A 23,418-nucleotide genomic window follows, 5' to 3' on the forward strand; every position below is an offset into this window, starting at 1 on the left:
AGGCCAATTCTGGGCGAAGCCATCAAATGGGCGAGGCCATCCCTTCTCGCGAGGCCATCAAACGGGCGAGGCCGTCATATGGGCGAGGTCGTCCCTTCTCGCGAGGCCATCCCTTCTCGCGAGGCCATCAAACGGGCGAGGCCGTCCCATCTCGCGAGGCCAACATTCCGCGAGGCCACTAATCCGCGAAGCCCTCCCGTCTCGCGAGGCCACCAATCCGCGAAGCCTCTCGTCTCGCGAGGCCACCAATCCGCGAGGCCCTCTCGTCTCGCGAGGCCACCAATCCGCGAGGCCCCCTCGTCTCGCGAGGCCACTAATCCACGAGGCCCTCTCGTCTCGCGAGGCCACCAATCCGCGAGGCCCCCTCATCTCGCGAGGCCACAAATCCGCGAATCCCTCTCGTCTCGCGTGGCCACCAATCCGCGGGGCCCTCTCGTCTAGCGAGGCCACCAATCCGCGAAGCCTCTCGTCTCGCGAGGCCACCAATCCGCGAGGCCCTCTCGTCTCGCGAGGCCACTAATCCGCGAAGCCCTCTCGTCTCGCGTGGCCACCAATCCGCGAGGCCCTCTCGTCTCGCGAGGCCACTAATCCGCGAAGCCTCTCGTCTCGCGAGGCCACCCCGTCTCGCGAGGCCACCGTTCTGCGAGGCCCCTGGGCCACTCCCACCATGCCCATGCGCAAGGCCGAGGGAGGCTGCGAGGCCGTCTATGGCGCCCCATGCGCGAGGCCGAGGGAGACTACGAGGCCGTCTATGGCGCCCCATGCGCGAGGCCGAGGGAGACTACGAGGTTGTCTATGGCGCCCCATGCGCGAGGCCGCGCAAGGTCCCACGCGCGCACACCCCGGGAGGTCCATCAGCCCACCATCTTCTCAGGAGGCCGACACCCCGTCACTTGACACGTATGGGCCCAAAACCCCTACTCAACGCCACGGCCAGCACAGGCACCAAGGATCCCCTTCCTCACACCTCGAAGTCCCTATGCTTAGGAGATCCAGGGCGAGTCGAATGAGACATATTTGTACGACCAAGTACTAAGTACGGATACCCGTGCCAGTGAGATTGCTGGGGTAAGGATCATGGTCCGTACGTCTACGGCCATAGGACAGAGCCGACACCACGACCTCCTGCGCCACTATGCCTGCCGCCACGTATCAGACATGGGCACAGAAAAGTGGAGGAAACGTCTCCCTGACACCTGCTCATGTACGAGATGTACGTCCACGACCTCTGAAGCCACTCCCCTGACACAGTACGAATGTACCACTTGGTCCCCTGGACCACTATGTACCTAAGGCCATTAGAGCCTACTATAAAAGGAATTCTAAGACCACCTGAAAGGGGGTTGGAAATTTCACTGTAACAGAGCCTTAAGTGTGAATGAAAGTTTAATTTCTCCATTGTTGTGATATCTCAGTTCTTGAGTTATTACTCAAGTTTTGATAGCTTTCCCATTAGCGATTTTGATTTGATAATTTGTCCAATCTAACTTCGTTGACGAGTTCTGACCGTCAACAACTTCCATTCACGTTGATGATCTCAATAGTCGAAGTTTGCAGCTGCCCATTAACGAGTTTAAACTCACCCAAAAGCCCTTTAAACGTCATCTTCGATAACGCTTGAACAAGTTCCGGACCAGTCTGAGACACCCCAAACGATCCCAAATCAGTAGAGTTGTTATCACTCGAAACATTCACCCTTTTGAAGCTAAAGTTCGATGCTTTCCCAATCTCCTCAACTGCCTTGGCCAATCCGAAAACGGCGTCGTAAGCCCAAAGCCCAAAAGTCACCAAAGGAGGGTTAACAATGGTGGGATTTTCACGTTGAAATTTTTTTCTCCAGCGAACCGCAAAATTCTGAAGCTCCTTCGTTTTAGGGACATGGGTTTTCAACCCCAAAACTCCTTGCATCGAATCGAGAACAGTTGAATTGGCTGAGCCCAGAAAATCAGCAACCCCATCAGTCATTATCCAAACATAACCATCAGCCATCATACCAATCTTCTCGGCCATGGCAAAGATTCGGTACCCAAGAGCCGGCAACATATGAAGGACGAAGACCCTTGTCTGCATTGTCATGAGCTTGTAGAGCTCGGCGGAAATGTGGTCGTCTGTGGCGGTCGGAGGGATCACACTCCGGTACGGTACTTGGGCATCGACGTCTTGTAAAGCATCGGTCAAGTAAGGAATGATTCCCTCGCCGTACTCGTTGTCGACGTAGATGGGCACTACTTCTCTCCATCCGAAAGCTTTGACGACGGCAGCTATGGCTTCCACCTGAGACGAGTCGTTTGCGGCTACTCGGAAGAAGTATGAGCTTCGGAGAGAAGTGAGAGATGGGCTTTTCGCGGAGAATGTTATGATGGGCACTTGGGCTTTGTCACCGAGTTCAATTACGAAGTGGGCCTGCATTGATGTTTCTGGGCCTAGAATGGCTTCGACTTTAACATTTTTTATTAGATCCAAAGCTGTTTCAATAAAAAAAAATAATTAATACGAAGAATTTAAAATTTCACGTAAAATTTCATATATGATAAATGATATATGAATTTAAAATTTCAAGTAAAATAGTTTCAATAGGAAAATGATATGAAAAAAAAAATTAACTTATTAAATCCAAAGCTGTTTTGAGAAAATAATAATAATAAGAATATAATTAAACTATTTTAATTAATAAATGCGTTTATTTATTTAATTTTTTTTTTCTCTTCTTGGTTTGAGAATCGTGACCGTTGACTTTGTGTATATAATTATATGTATATATATATATATTACTTAAATAATCTACAATATCTTAAGTAGTTATATGTGGTTAAGTGCATGTTGGCTTTTATAAGGTTTTTTTTACAACTTTTGTCAATATTTGGATAAGTTTTAAAAGTGATTTATTGGAGGGTTGTTAAGAAAGCATATATCCACCAACTTCTCTATATAAAAATTAGAAAGAAAAAAATATATATTTTAAAATATATTTCAAATCTTACTCATGTATTATCAAAGCAAAATCAATTATAATTTTATTTTATAATGTTGTAATATATGATTTTTCTCGTATGAGATGGCCATACCTTTTTAAACCTTGTGTTTTTTCTCATTATCTGTTTGGACCCTGTATTTTGATAAATTATTTTTTGAACCCTATGTTTTGTAAAATGGTTAAAATAGAACCTTAAACCTGATTTTGGTCAATATTTTTTCAACTAAAATCACAAATAATTTACCAAACTAACAATTCAAAACAAAAATGAAATCATTCTGCTTAAAAATTGTGTTGTTATATTCAATTTTTTCTTCATCAAAATTGAGTTTAGGGTTCTATTTTAACTATTTTACAAAACATAGAGTCCAAAAAGTAATTTGTCAAAACACAGAGTCCAACACAAGTAATGAAAAAAACACAAGGTCCAAAAAGATTTAAACCCATATTATTATTAGAAAATAGTCAAACAATTTTACATACTAATTAATGAGAACTTCAAATTACACAAAAAAAATAATCTTCTACAAATTTAATGTAACTTTATTACATTTAGACTATATATAAATATATCTAAAATTAAAATCCAAAAGAGAAAATAATATTTCAAAAAAAAATATAATCTAATTTTAGAAAAAAATTATCCTATCAAATTTTATACTTTTTTTGAATGGACAAGGAATAATCGTGAAAAGCCAAACATATCTTTGAATTGCTTATATAATGTTTTGAAGTATTCAAATTTCTTTAATCTTCTTAGCATATTTTTAATAAATAAGAAAATCACAAAGACAGGTGGACTTAATTCAGGACTTTATATTATAGAAAAATCAAGATATTAATTATTTCAAATAAATATCAATATTTATTTTCTAACATACATCATTTTCAGTAAAAACATAAATAAAAATATTAGATGTGGATATAATATTTTTATATATTGTTCAAAAGTCAAAGTCAATGTAACGTGATACTATTGTAACCGTGTAGATATAAGTAAGCCAGATCGATTCTTCCATCCTGGCATGGAATATGAAGTCCATATTCTTAGTCCAATAATAAGTACATTCTCATCCTCTATTACGGCTAAGTAAGAGTATAAGTATAACAGGTGTGTTATTCAAATTTGACTTCTAAATTTTAATTTATATTATATATATAGACACATTTATATACTTGGATATTTATACACGATTTGGCTATATATATATATATATATATATATATATATATATACAAGTTGGGAGAGTTAAGAATCAATTTAAGATATGAGTGTTGATAGGATCACATCTCATGTTTTTAAATCTATCCGATGTGATCAAATTATCAATAGGATGTTGAGTTTTTATAATCAATCTAATCTAATTAATTTGTCTCAAGAGATCTAGTCTGATCAAATTATTTATTGAATTAAATTGGTTTTATTCATTTAATGTGTCTCCTTACTTATTTTTTATTAGATTGGATCCATCTAATATTTTTTATCATTTATTTAGCTTAATTTGTTCAAATAATTTATAATATTACAAATAGAAAGAATAATTTGTTCAAAATTATACAATACCATACAAAAATAGAACATAAATTATAAGCACAATCTTAAATAAATAAATAAATATATTTTAAAAATATACATAAAATTGGATCGATTATTCGATTTTATTAGATTTTTGTATATATCATATAACAATCAATCTGATTTAATTTGGATCTTCAAAATTCGATCCAATCTAATCATAATTGGATATCAAATTTTTGGCAGTTGCTTGTATTCTTATAGAATTTGATGATTTTTGCACACTCATAATCTACCTAATCTTATTAAAAAGAAATACTAAGAGATACCTCTAGTGTCTAACACCATATGAAAGTGACATGCCGCTTATCCAATATGAGGGGACCACACAATTTAATTTATTAATTAATATTAAATATTATTAATCAATCGTGAGAAGTTACCTTATGTGGTGTTAGATAACTCACCATAAGGTGACAAGGTGACAAATAACAATATCTCTTATCTAAGCGAAAAAATGCAATAAAAATAATACTAATAATTAGTTAAACTACAATATTTTATAGGGTGGGTGGTATGTACATGAGTATATATAATTGTTTATTTAAACTTTTTATATTCATTATTTTTATAGAATGAAGCATTATGTATTTTTTTAGTTGAATTATTTACCATATTCCATGCTTCTAGAAATTAATAATTAGTATGTTTTTGAATCTCTACTCACTTACACAAACACCCATATATATATATATATATATATTAATAAATACATAGACATAAGAATAACACATACAGAAAAACACTTTTTGGGTAATATCTACACTTTTTGTGTAAAAAGATGACGAAGTAGTTGTTTCATTCATATATATATATATATATATATATAATTAGATAACCGATATACCGCTATATACAATTTATTATCAGAGAGAAAAAGCATATACACAATTTAATTTGACAGAATCGAATGCCTTAACTCAGTCGAATTTACTATGCAAGAAAACTAGGTCTTTATTATATATATATAAATATATATATATATATATATAATATGTATGAAAAGACAAAAAGGGTATTGATGAGAGAAGTGAGTGACCTGAAGCAGCAGCTTCAACGACGTCGGATTTGGAGTTCCTGGTATGGAGGAGAAGCCTGGTTGTGAAGGCAGGATTGGAGGTGTAGAAATCAGAAAGAGCCATATTGATGCAGCTCAGCCCCATCTTCCCAAAATCAGTCTCCAAGTTCAGAATCACCCCAACTTTCACTCCTATTATTTTCCCACCATTACTACTTTTCTGGGCCAATAACATACTCGGACAATTACAAAGCAAGAACATCAAAGACACAGAAAAAACGACAATCGCTGGGATGTCGTTCTTCCTCGTCATCTTCTTTGTTTGGAATACTGTTTTGAGTTTTTGAGTACTTGAAAAAATAAAGTAGGTTTTGGTTTGATTGGGAAATGAGAATCAGACAACTCTAAACTTATTCATACATATATATTGCTTATATTTATAGTAATAATATTAATTGTTTCTGAAGATTCTATAGGCTGCCATGTTTGATATATATAATATTTAGTGCTGACACTATTATTCTCTCTAATACGCGACCCAGACTTGAATACGTACGTAGCTATTATATATATATATATTGTAGTTATTTGTATATGTATTTATGAGTTTTGATCGTTTACCTTGACCAAATCAAAGTAAATTTGTTTGTATCGATATATTGAAATATGCCAATTTCTTAACAGACTAAAGACAGTGAGGATCTGGACCATATATGTGTATAAATATATATATATATCACAATTTTTTATTTATGTTGTTTTCCATCGGTTGATCTCTTAGTATTTTTTTTTTCGTGAATAGATTTTGGCGCGATTTTTTATTATGACTATGTATATTATAGCTATTTAGGACATCCTGCAAATTTTCAAAAAATTCTGTATAATTTACGTTACTGAAAATTAGGTTCAAATATGTTGTTTTCCACGCAAATAAAAAAAAAATTAATCACACATGCAATAACATGTTTGAATTTAGTTTTCGGTACTGTAAACTATTCGAAATTTTCTGAAAATTTGCAAGATGCTCTAAATAACTACAATATATACGGTCATAAAAAAATCGCACAAAAAACTATTTACAAGTCAAAATAGTGAGAGCTAGTAAAGTCCAAAAATTCTCATATATATAATTCCACAATGCAAATTTCGGCTGCATTGAAGTCTAGTCTTGATTTCTCTTTCTACTATTCAAGTGTTGAACATTAATCACAAGTTAGACAGTTTATATTTTATATGGATGTTTTTTTAATATAAATTATTAAAATTTAGTTTTTTACTTTTATTACTTTCGTCTTTTTCAATGGTTCATAAAAAATAAAAAAATATATTCTATTAGCTGTGTTCCATTTTAGTTAAATATTTATGATAGTTATAATAATTTTTCTTGCTATGTTTTTTATTTTCCTAATAGTTATAAATATAGTTGTGTAAGAATCGGTATAAATGACATACTTGACAACTATGATCTATTTCTTAACTCAATATCCTTCTACACTAGAATAAATGAAGTAGTCTTCCTAACATTTTCGAGGGGCGTAGGCCCCCATATATGATCATACCAAATATATATACTATTACTAATATAATAATAGGGAGACACTCAACGTATCCAATTTTTTTGCAATATCGATATATCTTTTTTTTTATTTTTAGTACCTGGATAGATATATTCTCAAAAAGTTTTATATGACGATGTACATTATACTTATCTAGAACATCCTACAAATTTTCAAGAAATTCCGAATAAATTATGGTACCGAAAACAAGGTCTAAACTATATGTTGCACTCGTACATATTTTTTTGTATACGCGTGTAAACTTTGACAGTTTAAACCCTATTTTCGACTTTGTAAATTATTCAGAATTTCTTGAAAATTTGCAAGATATTCTAAATACACCGTCATATAAATTTTTTTTTGGATTATATTTATCAATGTACTGAAAATAGAAAAATAATGCACAAATGTCGCAAAAATAAATATGTGTTGAAGTCACTGCCTATAATAATATTACTAATTAATAAGTAAAATAAAAGGTTTTTTAATCAATCTACAAAAGAAAATCAAAGGGCAATAAGAAAAAAATATTATTATCAGAGCCCGAGGCAATTATAGTTAAATAACTATTTCATCATGTGTTAATTAATTAGCTAATCATTACACAAGTTTGAATAATAATACAAATAATAACCTATTAAAAAAAAGAGCAAATAACACAAAGTAAATATTGAAATATCTTAGCAGAAACCATTACGAAAATCAAAGATTAAAACCATTACATTCACAGAAAAAGAAAGAAAGAAATAAATAAGGTTGAGAATAGATTACTTGCTAAGCAAGTGGTATCGATATTATTGATCCAATTGTACACTACTTGGTTTTTCTTCATTTTTCTTTGTTGGTTTCCCAAAATTCAACAATCTAGCATCTTCTATAATTCGTAGTCTTCCTTGTTGATTTCCCAAAATTCAACCATTTTTTTTACACGTCGAGCAACAAATTAACTTGTGAACTATTCTCCATCTCATCACATGATTAAGCAATAATAATTTTATTGAGTTGAACTCAATACAAAATTAAGCAATAATTTTATCGAGATACAAAAGTCTATGTATGGGTTTATGACGACAAAATTAAATTTTGTGTTAATGTGTGTGGTCATAATAAGCATATATATTTTAGTAACTACTCTTAGAAAAGGGGTGGTCCCAATATATTTCTTACTTAGAAAAACTAAGTCAATCTTTTCTTACACATTTTTTTAGCAATTTGGGACGACATTAGTGAATAAACCTATAACTTGTTTATAATAATACTATTTCGAATCCCTTTGACATAAGAAATTCTGTTTATGAAATATTAAGGGAAACTACTTAATTTATTACTTAAGAAGGTGATAATGACACATCAATTTTTTTTTAATTATATATAGGGTACGAATACGGTATTGCCATATTTTTTTATCAATAACGGTGTTGACATAAGTTGGTTTCAGCATTTGAATAATTATAAATTCTAATTTTTTATTATGACAGTATACATCCCACATAGTTTTAAAAAATTTCGAATAATTTATAGTGTCGAAAATAAAATATAAATACTTTGTTTCACTCGTGCACTCAAAAACAGATGTGGCTGGAAAATTCAACTGTTTGAACCTTATTTTTTGCATTCAAATTATTTAGAATTTCTTAAAAATTTGCGAAATATTCTAAATTACTACATACATTGTGATTATAGTGAAAAATTAGAATTTATAACTATTCACGTGCCGAAACTAACTTTATAAATCACTGTTAACACCGAAATTTTACCTATTATAAATATTTATAGATCATTCTCTTTGAGATTGACAAGAAAATTATGTAGTGCATCATATATATTCCAAATAAAGATTACTATTGGGAATTAGTCAATAAACGAACATTCACGTAATAATCAGCTAGACTAGTGGAGCCAAATTTCTTATTATCAAGAACAAATAAGAGAAAACTTTTCAAAGAGTATTTACACCAAATTAATTTAGATGATCGAATTTTCGAGGAACGATCTTTTAATGTGACAAGTCAACTATAATTCAAGAGACTACAGTGTAATCCTGACTTCATCTCTATTTGTCTTCGATTATATTTTTATTTTTTTCACTATTTTCTTAAGTAATAAGGAATAATATATATTTTTATATATTACTGACGCAACCTAATAAAATAAACAAACTACTAATTGAAATAATATATAGTTAGCAATTACTCAAAAGAAGTAACAAATTATTAATTCTTGGGGGAACAAGCTAACTTAAATAACGATTAATAGACGTATAAAGATGATTTTGAAATGTTACCTAAAAAATTTGGAATATATTCTTTTCGTCATGCTTTAATTAGTAAGATTTAGAAAGCTTGATCTTCACACTATTCTGTTATTATTGTATTTTCTTATATGTTGGAATGGTACTGAGTCTAATTAAGTTTTCTTTAAACTGGATTATTTTAAAAACCACAAACACGAAATAATATAATAAGATTATACTATTTTTGTCTCAAATAATAATAAGAAAGTTTCATGACTACATAGCTAATAGTTTCATAAATAAATAACTTATACATTAAAGTAATAGAGGGCTTTGGAGGACACTTGTTGGTATTATGTGGAGATAGTTTCTCCAACTCCTAACTTACATCTGTTATCTGTTATAACAGATTAAACCAACTCAGCAACCAATGTCTAGTCATCTTAAGTCTTATAAATATTCAGACTTGGTTCTCACTTGATATACATAAAGAAGCTCAAGAAATCTGAGAGTCAGAGAAAGAAAGGAAGAGAGTACGAGAGAGAAGAAAGTTGGGATTCTGGGATATTGTATCTGAGTTTTTCACCACTGTTTTGAACGTGAAAACTCAGGGGAGTGTGAGAGAGAAATACACTTGATTTGTGAGAGATATCTTATCAAGATTCAGCTTTGTGGATGTACTCTTTTGTTTCAGATTTGATCTAATAAAGGAGAGAGAGAAGTGTTCCTAAAACTGGATTAGGAACAAGCTCATTACTGATCTTGTTCTGAACCAGTATTACTTACTGTGTAGTTTCTTCTTTATTTAGTTTTCTGTTCTTGCATTAGTTTGATTTGTTTCTGTTATTACCACCCTATTCTACTGCTTAGTTCATGTTCTAACAAGAGTTGGGCTTGTTGAGTTTCAGTTTGATAAATTGGACTAACTTGCTGTTATGTTATTGGGATCTTGAAGCTGAAGTTATACAAATTTTCTACATTTTAGTATACTACTCTTTTTAAAATGCTGTGAGCTGAGGTATTTTTCGTGGAAGTTTTTGAAAATGACTCCAATTCATCTCTTAAATGTATAGTTGGAATATGATGGGATTTATTTGAATTATTTTACAAAATATAAAGTTTAAAAAATAATTTATTAAAATATAAGATCTAAATAGATAATCATAGTCCAGTATAATTCCATTATTATTTCCTTTTGAATATTTTCTATATATTCACTAACGTTCGACTGTAGTCATTGTACTTTAGTTCTGTACATGCAAAATCTGCATGATTTATTTTTTCTAAAATCCTATTGTGGAAGAGCGCTGTAGTTGATAAATATATTAATAAAAATATTTTACTTTTAGGAGGGTTTATACTTTTTTAGACCTTGTGTTTTTTTCTCATTATTTGTTTGGACTCTGTGTTTTGACAAATTATTTTTTGGACCTTATGTTTTGTAAAATTGTTAAAATAGAACCTTAAACTCAATTTTGATGAAGAAAAATTGAATATAACAACACAGTTTTTAAGCAGAATAATTTTATTTTTGTTCTGAATTGTTAGTTTGGTAAATTATTTGTGATTTTAGTTGAGAAAACATTGACCAAAATCGGGTTTAGGGTTCTATTTTAATCATTTTACAAAATATAAGGTCCAAAATATAATTTGTCAAAACACAGGATCCAAACAGATAATGAAAAAAAAATACAGGATCTAAAAAAGTACAAACCCCTAAATAAATAACATACATCGGAAAACTGTAAAAAAAAAAAAATCAGCGATATATATATTATAATTACACATTAGGAAAAACATAAGTAATTTTTAATTAGTTGTGACTAGTAGTTAATAACTTAGTAATCTAATCTTAATCTATTTAGACAATATGCTGAGCACTAGAAAATTGCATTGTTCCTTGTTCTCCCATCGAGATTGGGGAGTTTGAGGCTGTATAATTAGTAGTAGTTGGACTTGGAGGACAGTTGGTATTATTATTAGCTGTTAAGTCCATGATGTCTGTACCATATCCACCATTATTGATCAGTTGATTACTATTACTCTTGTTAAAAGTATGGAAGGAGAGGTCTTTTTGGTCAAAGCTTTTGAAAATGGCTCCAATTCTTCTTCCAACCGAATCATGGGAATCCAATAAGATTTGCTTGTGCTCATGAAGGAACGTAATTGCAAAGATTATGAGTGCAAATAATGAAGAAACGCCGGCTATTAAGAATAGGCCCCAAAAGCTACCAAGGCTAAGACTGTTGGATGAGATTTTGGGGTCATAGTCTAAACAAGCTTTTTGGTCTCTCTCGAACCATTTGTTCTCAGTTTTCTTCATTTCCTCTGTTTCGGTAACTTTGAGAATGGCCCTTGAAACATCACATACCAGAGGAGACCCTTTTGGGAACACCTAAACAAAAAAATACAACACACCCACAATAGTTATTAATTGGTATTATGATATACTAACGATGCTAATAGAAAAACTCGCTTCACTTTAAACTCTACCGGTGGGCTCTCAGTATTCTCGACTCGTGAACAGTTTTCGGTACGATTTTTTTTATGGCCATGTATATTGTAACTATTTAGAATATATCCTGCAAATTTTTAGAAAATTCCGAATAGTTTACAGTACTGAAAACTAAGTTCAAACATGTTACTTTCCATACGCATAAAAAAATTAATCAGCGTACAATAACATATTGAAATTTAGTTTTCCGTACTGTAAACTATTCAGAATTTTCTGAAAATTTGCAGAATGCTCTAAATAGCTACAATATACACGGCCATACAAAAATCGCATCGAAAAATTGGTCACAGGTCAAGAATACTGAGAATCCACCAATAGAGCTTAAAGTGAAGTCACTGTTGAAGAATTTCCCTGCATATAAACATATATATATATATTATAAGAAAATTACTAGGGTTTGTAATTAGAAAGTGAGTACTTACGAATCCATAGCCAGCAGTATTGAATATGGGGCCAATTAAGGTATATTTGGAATAGTATTGGGCAAGAAAAATCCTTGTATTTGGGGTTTCGTCAACATAAGCAGAAATACCACCTTTGGCGCTCCCAATAGACAAGAAATGGTCACATTGATCTGTGGAGTTAAGAGGTACGATTTGCCAAGAGGGAAAACCTGTTTGTTGTAACAGCCCGTACACAAAAGAGTTGCGAAAACACCCAACTCTTTCTCCATTTCTTAAGAGTTGGTTTATATCTGTAATAGTTGGTTGAAGTTTTTCCACTGTTAAAAGTGAAGCTAAACTAGCCGTGTAACTTTGAGTCAATATTAACAGCACAAACACCCATATGATCACCACGAACCGAGCCAAGTTACTCACCACTCTCTCCTCTGTAAACAAATTCGATCTAATTGTCATTCAAAAAGAAAAATGAAACAACAACTATATATGTATGTATGTTAAAACAAAGAAAGAGAGAATAATTTATTACTATTTGCAAAAACCATGGTTGAAAAGGAGAACCAAAAGCTTGTGCCGATTTGATGTGAAGGTGGCCCACGAAAATCTTCATTCACTCGGTGCTCCAGAACCCAAACGACAAAACCAATGAAGAGAAAGAAACAAAAGGTGGTTACCCATAAATCCCACGTCAAAGGCTTCAAGAAAATCCATGCACTTTTTGTCTTATTGTCTCTCATTGGAACCACCATTGCCACGCCTAATTCTGTGTATGGCAATGTGAAATCCACGTGTTGGGATTGGTTTGCTCTAATCGTCGTGTCTGCTACCACTGCATCGTAGTTCTGTCAAGCATTATAGTACAATATATTATTATATGCACATATACAAGACCAATCAAATATATATATATATATATCTATGTGAGTTAGTAAAAAAATTACCCCAAGATATACTTCGTATACCAAGTCATCATAGGAACCATTAGGCTTTTGATAAGGAAAAAAATCATAAGAAAGAGCGTATGGCAAGGCTTTAATTGCTGCTTTAAATACGTCAATGCTGAAGCCTATGGCATTTGATGTATTAGTACTTGGATCATAGTTTGTCACATCTACAAACTCTTTATAGGCAGTTATGACCGGAATTCCAATCCTCAACTTCCTCCCATTATTAGTCGGAATCACCCAACCTTTTGGAGGAATAATAGACTCTCCTGGCCATATAATATGTTTTAGATTTGATTTTGAAGTCGAATATTCAGCTCTCAAATCCACCAAAGTTCTCACCAGTCCATTTTTTTGTGTCCAAAACCCAACTTTTCTCCCTGCTCTACCACCATTCACAACATTCACTATCTGAAATGTCGAGGTTTGTAGTGTTCCATTATCTAAGATGAAATCTCCACCCAGGCCCCTGAATCTTGTACCTGATAAGGTTTCCAATAATTTTGGACCAATTGGTGACACCTTGTAACTAAAAAGATCATTAGTAGTCGAGCCACCACTTGTAACATTGTTGAACACGCCACTACTACCGTGTTTCTCAATGGCTAAGGCTAGTGCATGGACCGAATCATATGCCCATAAACCCATTACATTGAGTTGGGAATTGTAGAACTTGGATTTCCACCCAACTTTAAAACTATCAAGCTCTTTCGATGGTGGCACAAAAGTCTTGATTCCTAAAACCCCTTGCATTGAGTCGATGACTGAGAAACTTAAGGAGTCTAAGAGATTGGTGAAATCTTCTGTTATGATCCAAACATAACCCTGTCCCAACATTCCAATCTTCTCAGCTATGGTAAACAACCTTGACCCAAGGTCATACCACATGTGAACAACGAAAACCCTAGTTTGCATGGAGTCTAGTTTGTAAAGCTCGTTCTTGATCTGATCATCAGTGGCTGAGGGTGGAATGGCACTTCGATAGGGAACTCTGGCATCGACTTCTATTAGGGCATCGACCAAATAGGGAATGATTCCTTCTCCGTATTCATTGGCTGTGTAGATGGGCACTACATTTCACCATCCAAAAGCTTTGACTATGGAACTAATGGCTGTGACTTGAGATGAGTCACTCGTCGCTGTTTGGAAAAAGTATGAGCTTTGACTTGGAATTTTGAGAGAAGGACTTGTTGCTGAAAATGATATTATTGGCACTTGAGCCTTTTGCCCTAATTCAATGATGAATTTGGCTTGACTCGATCTTTGTGGCCCTAATATTGCTTGCACTTGTACATTTTTTAGAAGATCCAGAGCTGTAGTTTTGTGTATTTGTTACAATTAAAATAAAATAATAAATCAATCTCAAATAAATAAATTATTATTATTAAAATAATAGTGCATATAAATTTATATATATATGTATTAATTAAAGATACTAGCTAGATATATATTAAAAAAAAGCAATCGATCCATAAAAATCTTGTGAAAAACCATAATGTATACTAGTGATCTACATTATACCAAATCTTATAATATTTTAATTCATTAATAAAAACTTTTGATGTCAACTAATGAAATTTACAAAGAATATCATAAGATTATTGGAAATACATATATATATATATATATATATAATATTCTAAATATAAATATATATATAAACAATTATTGGTAAAAAAATGTTAATCATTGATTGAGCATTGATGAGTTTAAAGTTCTAGGGGAACATATTATTAAATTCAATCATTAATTAATAAATTACTAAACATTAACTACTTAAAATTTAAGACTATAATAACCAAACAGATTTCGCTAAACCAAGCTGTTGCTCTTTGTTTATTCTTCTCTCATGTTCTAATTAAGGAAAAGTCAGAAATGGAAGATATGCATGCAACTACTAAAAAATAGAAGTAAACAAAGAAAAAGTCACTAAATAAATAATGTTCATAGAAATTAAAGAAACTTAAGCTAATTATATATATTACCTGCGGAGGCTGCAGAGACGATATCTTTGTTGGAGTCTCTGATATTGAGAACCAATCTAGTCTTGAAGTGGGCATGGGAGGCATAGAAGTCTGAGAGAGCCAATTCTATGCAACTTAACCAAATCTTAGCAACTGGAGTTTCAAGGTCCAAAACGACACCAACTTTCACTGGAATCTTGTCGTTTTGGGCCATTCCTCTGACCACATGTCGAACATATTACAATGAACAAGAAAAACAAAGCATTCTTCCTCGTCATTTTTTAATCTTTTCGATTATTATGCTATTTTCCATTCACTCCTCTCTCTATATATGTATATTGAGTATATATATTTATAGAGGACCAATCAAATGGTCCTCAGGGAGTGAAATTTTTATTAAAAAAAAATAAAACGAGTAGAGAATCCGTCCACTACGTTTGAACAACTTAATTATTAACTAGAGAAATCGTACGTACGATAATTATTAATATCATTTTTTTTTGTTGGATAGATATTCATTCTTCTGCGTTTGATATTTTTCTTTTATGGTCAAAGCCGTTTACTTTGACTAACTGAAACTATATATTTAAGTTAGAATTATTGTCACTATATATACATCATATTAAATATATAAAAATAAAACATTCCAAAAAAAAACTGAAAAAACATGCTATTAACGATTTTTTTTTTTTGGGTAAGTCAGATATGTGTATTACTGTACTAATCAACATTTACAACCTAAGCAGAACCAATAAAATAGGCCTGCAGTAGCTCTATTACAACTTCTCAAACCATTCATTATCTACAGATTTCACTTTTTTTGGCATCACACCATGAATTCTATTTTTCACATCAATTTGTATTCTTTTAGTAAGTGCCATTACTGTACTGACCCGCTGTTTCCATACGGCATCGTTCCGGCAGGACCATATTTGATATACAATTGCAGCTAGTGCCACTGCCCACACCTGTTTCCTGAATTGGGAGGATTTTGCTCGAGCTATTCACCTTAATAAATTTGGGATTGTTGTTGCCGACACCTTCCAATCCAGCTATTTCTTTATACTGAATAAACAGAGATTACTCAAATGGCAATCAAAGAATAAGTGATCTCTTGTTTCCTTACTCATTCCACACAGTACACATTTGTCATCTTGAGCTATCTTGAATCTGCTCAACCTCTCTTTCACTTGTAATCTATCAAGTACCACAAGCCATAGAATAAGTCTATGTTTTGGTATGGCAAGTCTATTCCAAACCTCCTTATCCCAGTGAACTTTTGATTGAGATGAGCAAAGAAGAGCATATCCTTCATTGATTCTGTATGTACCTGCTATGAGTGCTTGAACCTGGTTAATTTGCTTATAAGCTTCTTTCACCCGAACAATTTGTCGCCAGTACCAACTACTAGCACTAGGGGCCTCATAAGCCCACCAATCTCTACCTCCTATGTATACTACATGCACCCATTGAACCCAAAGAGTATCTTGTTTTGAGGAGATTGCCCAAACATACTTGCCTATGGCAGCTTCATTCCACTTAGTAATCCTCCTGAAACCCAAGCCACCTTCCCTCTTAGGACGACACATATCCTCCCATGCCACCTGTCCTGGGCTAGTTGAATCTACCGTACCTTTCCAAAAGTAGTTCCTACATATTGCATTAACTCTATGTAAGATCTTCTTAGGAATGATCATAACTTGCGCCCAATAAGAATGGATAGCCATAAGAACTGAATTCACCAAGGTAGCTCTTCCAGCATAAGAGAGATTCCTCGAACTCCATACTCTAATTCTCTGAACCATTCTTTCGAGAATCACCTCACATTCCGCAGCTGGTATTTTTTTTGCGCAAATAGGAATCCCCAAGTAAGTGAAAGGAAGAGAGTTTCTATGGAAACATGAAACTTGCATTACTCGTTGTACCTCATTTTCATTCATGTTGCTGCAATAAATGGACGTTTTTTCCTTACTTGGCAGCAAGCCTGATGATTGGGAGAAGAGCTTCAAGCCTTGTAGCATTCGATAAATAGACTTAAAATCTCCATGACAGAAAAGCAGGACATCATCAGCAAAACACAAGTGATTCAGTTTAAGTTTCTCACATCTATCATAAAACTGAAAGTCCTCCTTCAAGCCTATTTTCCTCAGAATACGAGACAAATATTCCATCCCTAGTACAAATAATAGGGGAGACATCGGATCTCCTTGTCTCAGCCCTCTTTTGGCTTCAAAAAATCCATGTAACGAACCATTGAACATTAGACTGAACCGTGGAGTTCTCACACAAGTCATAATCAGTTGTATAAAGTTACTTGGGAAACCAAATGCGTGTAGCATTTCTTCAATAAAGTCCCACTCTATGGTGTCATAAGCTTTCCTCAGATCTAATTTTATCATACATTTCGGATTGCCCTTCCTTCTCCCATAATGACGAACCAAGTTCTGACACACCATGATGTTGTAGGCAATATATCTACCTTGAACAAACCCGCTTTGATTTTGAGCTACTATGTCAAGCAACACCTTCCTCAGCCAAGAACAAATCAGTTTTGTAGCTATTTTATAAATGACATTGTAGCAAGCTATGGGTCTGAATTCCGTAACTGACTGCGGACATTTACTCTTGGGAATTAAGGTCAAGGTAGTAGAATTTATTTCTTTGAGTAGCTTACCAGTATGTAGAAATGATTTCACAGCTTTGCTCACATCCCCTCCTACCATCTCCCAATTATCTTGGAAAAAGAAGCTGCTATATCCGTCCGGCCCAGGTGACTTGTTCCCCGAAATTGCAAATGTAGCATCTTTAACTTCTTCATCTGTGTAAGGGCAGAGCAAAATTCGAACATGAGATTCAATAATCAATGGGCCTAGTGTGATCACCTCTGTCACTACTCTCATGCGGTTAACCATAGTAGATCCCAAAAGATCAACATAGTAGTTTAAGAATGCTGCTGTAATCTGTTGAGGATCATGCACCTGAACACCGTTCTTATCCTTTATGGAATACACTCGGCTGGAGGTTCTTCTTGCTCGGATGCTTGCATGAAACATGGTTGTGTTCTCATCACCCTCCTTAAGCCAATGTAACTTTGCTTTTTGTCTCAAAAAAGAAATGAGATTTGAATGGGTCTCATCATACCTCTCCTGAGCCTTCTTCTCTTTGATGATGAGCTCCTTATCTGTCGGATTAAGTTGAAGATCTGATTGACAAGAGAGTAGCTCCTGTAATGTTAAAGAGTCAGCCAAATGAATATCTCCAACTTGCAAACGATTTAACTCTTTCAGTTTAATTTTGAAACTCTTCAGTTTCTGGACTAGTTGATGCATTGGTGCACCAGAAAGTTGCTCCTGCCACACCTCTTGTAGTTTTTCATGAAATCCTGGAATTTTTTGCCACATTCGAAAATATCGAAATGGTTTTTTCCCTGACTTCACTTCCGGATAGACTTGTAAAAGGGCTGGACAATGATCAAAACTTCCTTCATTCATAAACTTCACCTCTGCATTCTGATATCTATTTAACCATGCTTGGTTTCCCATGACTCTATCAATCTTGGAATACACTCTTGTATCAGGACCTTGTTTATTATTCCATGTAAAGAAGGCACCTGAAAACTTAATATCTTCCATTTGACAAAAGTCCATACATTCTTTGAAAGCCCCTGAACAATGTGGAGTCCCACCCCCTATTCTTTCTTCAACACTCAGTATATCATTGAAGTCTCCTAGTAAAAGCCATGGATACCTCATTGTTGCTACCAAGTCTTTCAAATCAGCCCATAATACACTCCTGCCACTTTCCTCATTAAAAGCATAAACAAATGTAACTAGAAAACTTTCCTTGTCGGACACAGTAGTAACTCCCAAGTGCATCAATTGACTAGTACATTGGATTATATTAACCAAGAACATACTCGGGTTCCAACTGACCATAATTCTCCCTCCTTTATACTATGCATTATTCGAAGTAAAACACCACCCTGAAAACATGTTTAGATATACAGACCCTAGATTCTTGGTCTGTACTCTAGTTTCAAGGAGACCAACTAAACCCACTTTCATTATGCTAATTAAACGCTTAACCTCCTCCTGCTTGTGGCGTTTATTGATCCCCCTGACGTTCCAACTTAGGATACTATCCATTCCCAATGGGAAGTCCTCCCCCTCCCACTGTAAGTTCTTCTTCCTGTATAGTATTGGAACTGTCACCAATTTCCCCTAACACCTGAAAGTTGTTCAAAATCCTGGTCTGTCCAGTTAGGTAAGGCACCACTTTTCCCTTCTTCTTTACCGGAGCAAAACCTTCTTCATCAGCAACCATTTCCTTCGTTGGTGCCTTTTCTTTCTCATCAGTTTTTTTGGGTACCCAAATCTGCTTCCCTTCCTTTCGTTGCTCTTCCTTTCCCTCAATCTTCTTCCTACACACCTCAGAAGTATGCCCCATTCTGTGACAGACACCACAAGTTATTGGGAGCCATTCATATTTGATTGGTAGAGTAATCTCCTGATCAAGCTCATTGATGAAAGAAACCTCTCCTAGGAATTCTTGGTGTATCTGAACTTCTACCAAAACTCGAGCAAAATTTAGTCGTTCCTTATTCTTTATTACACTATCTAGCTGAATTGGATTACCCAATTGATCCACAATCTTGAATAAGGATCGCTCCCCCCAATATCTAATGTCCAGTCCCGGAAGTTGTATCCAAGTCTGCACTGAAGATATATCCTCCTTTGAGTAATCAGTATATGGCTCCCAAGGTTTCATTACCACTGGTTTCTTATCAAAAAATAAGAAACCACCTTCCAACACTGAGTTATGTTTTTCCACTGTTAGGAATCTAATAATGAAGACACCAGGGGAAAGCATACCAACTTTGTCCACATCCTCTTTCCACAGTCTGCGGCAGAATCCATCCAGAACATTAACAGGAGGGTTTGCCCCTAAAACATAGCAAACAATTGAAGGTTTCCAGTATTCAATTTCCTCCTGAACATCTTCAATGTCAATTTTCACCCCCTGTTTTGGCTTCATCTTTCCCCCGTTATCAACATCCCCAAATCTATTACTCAAATTCTGAACAATACGGGAGGAATGCAGAATAGGAGGAAAAGCTACCTTCCCTGATTGCAGATGAGACTTACATTTCTTAGTTGCTTCAAGATAGCTCGCCCCAGCCATGCTAACCGTACCTCCCTGTTGAGCCCTCTGCAACAGATCCCTAGGAGCAGGAGGACCTAGGAGCTCCATTTCTGAACTCGTCAGACAGACCTGGTGCACCTCGCCTAGATCTGGACCCATAGCCGCCTCCAGATCTCCTTCTTCTTCCATCGTTTCACAGTCGTCGTCCCCTGCATCCGAGAAAACAATGGCGGAAACCCCAGTCACTTCATCGACCGTTTTAGTTTTCTGAACATCCGCAGATGACGGACCTCTTCGCCTCGCCGCCCGAACCACCGGAGAGATCTCCACCTTCTTCTTCTTCGCCTTCCCCCTCTTCCCTGTTCCCCTTGCCATAGCTCCAGCGCCTGCTGAGAGGAAAAATCGAGGAGAGAGAAAATTTGCTATTAACGAATTTGTTCTCGTCATTATTAGATGATGTAGTTACTCTATTTAATAGGTTGGTTATTATTGAAACAAGTTAGTCTCTAGTAATAAATTTTTTGTATTAAGCAGTTGTTTTATTAAGTTTAACTAAATATTCTAAATATTTAATAGAATATATCTTTAAAATTATCTAAAATTAGATATTTAATTATATTAATATAAATTCGTTTAGGAAAAAAATCATTAATATATGTTATTAATTAAAGACTGGTTCAAATGGGACACTTGACAATTTATTGTTTGATCTTGAAAATCTAGAATATATATAATATTCACTGTCAGTTTCTCTAAATATAGACTTCAAAGCTATATGTATAGCTTGGAGGTACGCAATATTTAATGACTTGATCAACTTGTATATTCGTGTTAGCAAGACTTGAATCGTTTTAGTATGAACATGTGAATGCCAAGTCGAGACTTGACTCGTTTTAGTATCAACATGCGAATGTGAAGTCGAGCTAATCACTATAAACTAATAAATATTAATTATTTATAATTATATATTTAGAGTATATTTGAAAGTTATTGTGTAATTACTAAGTCGTGTAAGTAGAACAACCGAGTAATACTGTAATTAAAAATATCAGGTGTGTCTGGATATCAAGCAATAATTACTTCCCATTGTCATGTTTGGTGAAACAATAAATAATTACACAGAAAAATAATATTATGTAACAAATACTATTTGAAATTAATAGTAAGTAGTAATTAAATAGTATAATTACACATAATTCTCGTGGAAGCTATGAGAATTGGAGAATTTAATTGAGATCCATTAGTAATTACTCTGAATTATATCAAATTTCAATTACAAAATGACTTTCTAAACACACCCTTAATTTTGTGAATTACTCAAAACTGCTCCAACTCACTCTGAATTAATCAATACTACTACTTGCAGCAAAAGAAACTAGACTAAATAATTGGGTGTGTGAGTGCATGTACATGTGATTCAATATTAAATTTTTTGTATTTTATTTTGCTATAATTCAGAAAAAGAGATGCTATTTTAGTACATTGGTTTTTCTTTTCAAACTAATTTATTATCCTATTGTTTAATTAATATCATTTTAATATTTTTGTATATATATGACAAGTTTATTTAATTAATTTTTTTCAGATTTAAAATATATTTATGCACTTTTTATTAAACAAATTAATTATATATATTATTCATAAAAAAAATTGAAAGCCAAAATATTATATAAAAATAAAAAAAAGTATTAAAAAATTAAATGGGATTTTTGTTGAGGCAAGAAGTGTTGAACTCATTTACGTTTAACATTCAAGGACGAAAAATCAACCCATTCCCATCGTACTTTGTTAATTTAGATGGAGAAGTTATGTCCCATTCTCATTTTTATTTTCTTGCGAGAGAAATTGATATTATTATGTGTATAGATTTTAATAAATTTTTTTATATTAATTTTTATTCTATTAATTTTATTTTTATTTCTTTTCCTATTTTTATTTATATTCATAAATTTTTACTACCTCTAATCAAACATCACCATGTATTTTCTCAAAAGATGAAAATTATCTATAATGTATGAGTTATTAGAATACCCTTTTCATATGCCACAACATTAATAAGTTAAAAAAAAAACCCATTTGTCAAACCAAATCAGAATACATCTTTTACCTTTCAAATATATCTTTTCGTTTTATTAATGGTCAACGTGGGCACTAACTAAAACATGCACTTGGTGAATGAAGTTGTAGTGGCCAAAGATTGAACCAGGCCCAAATTAATTATGCCATCGGCCCAATCAAAAACTATAGTCCATTAAACACTAAAGAGACCATCAAGTTAAGTCCGTAAGAACCTACTCTGAACAACCAGGCCTAGTCTTTGCCCCAAACAAACCGGCCCACTCATCAAGAGTAGTATTGGACTTTGAGTAGTATAGCAACAAAACAAGTCAAAAACATGGGCAGGGGAGTCGGGTCAATCTATAACTCACTCAAGAGAATAGGTCTTCCTCCTTTTCAGGAGGAAGATCGCTTCTCACGCTCACTTCTGAGTGGCTAAGCAACATACTATTGAAAACTCTATAAAAGCAAGTTTCTGGACCTGAAACAAGGGGGGGCATTTTTTATTAAAAAAAACTCAATCTCTCTCGAATATTGTCAGACCGATAAGTTGGATCATCTCTCACCACCACTTTACAGTGGACTTATTCACTTGTTGTTTATTTTCTTTATTCTATACTTGAATTGCTTACTGACTTGATCGTCGGAGTCCCTTCGGCTGGCACCACCCCGGTGTCCTAAGGCTTTTACGGTCTTTCTTCCTTTGTTCTGCAAGTTGTCAGTGCCCGCAATCCATCCTTTCCGGTCATTGTTGATTTCAGCTTCTACAAAAGTCAGTCAAGATTAATCTTGGGATATAATATATTGAAGTTAAAGAAAAATATATAATAATAATAATAATAATAATAATATAACAGGAAGTAGAACAACTAATTAAGAATATTGAATGTTATTATCATTTGTTCGTAAAAATTAAATGAGGGGTAATGTAAGTGTCATATTCACTTGAAATCAATCGTAGTTCTGTCTAGAGAAGTCAAATTAGAATGGTCAGCACAGACTAACCCTAGAGCCCACACCACATTAGGAGTTAGCTT

The 23,418-nt window shown here is 34.1% G+C and overlaps 1 protein-coding gene and 1 pseudogene across 1 annotated transcript; both read right to left on the reverse strand.

The window, feature by feature from the left end:
• Positions 1-1,509: 1,509 nt before the first annotated feature.
• Positions 1,510-5,881, reverse strand: LOC133804721 (glutamate receptor 2.1-like). The gene is made up of 2 exons (XM_062242861.1): positions 5,590-5,881; positions 1,510-2,465 (listed from the first exon to the last, which is right to left on the reverse strand). Exons 1-2 carry the CDS (start codon positions 5,879-5,881, stop codon positions 1,510-1,512), a joined length of 1,248 nt encoding a protein of 415 aa, XP_062098845.1.
• A 5,337-nt stretch (positions 5,882-11,218) lies between these two features.
• LOC133804722 (glutamate receptor 2.8-like) lies at positions 11,219-15,395 on the reverse strand (annotated as a pseudogene).
• Between the last annotated feature and the right edge of the window lie 8,023 nt (positions 15,396-23,418).

The sequence above is a fragment of the Humulus lupulus genome, chromosome X (assembly GCF_963169125.1).
Source record: "Humulus lupulus chromosome X, drHumLupu1.1, whole genome shotgun sequence".
Taxonomy (NCBI): domain Eukaryota; kingdom Viridiplantae; phylum Streptophyta; class Magnoliopsida; order Rosales; family Cannabaceae; genus Humulus; species Humulus lupulus.

Bases quoted from the DNA above. Each gene is read 5' to 3' on its own strand.
- LOC133804721 (XM_062242861.1), bottom strand. From the start codon at position 5,881: ATGACGAGGAAGAACGACATCCCAGCGATTGTCGTTTTTTCTGTGTCT. The intron at 2,466-5,589 runs GTCACTCACTTC...TTATTGAAACAG, and splicing joins CGTTGAAGCTGCTGCTTCAG to CTTTGGATCTAATAAAAAAT.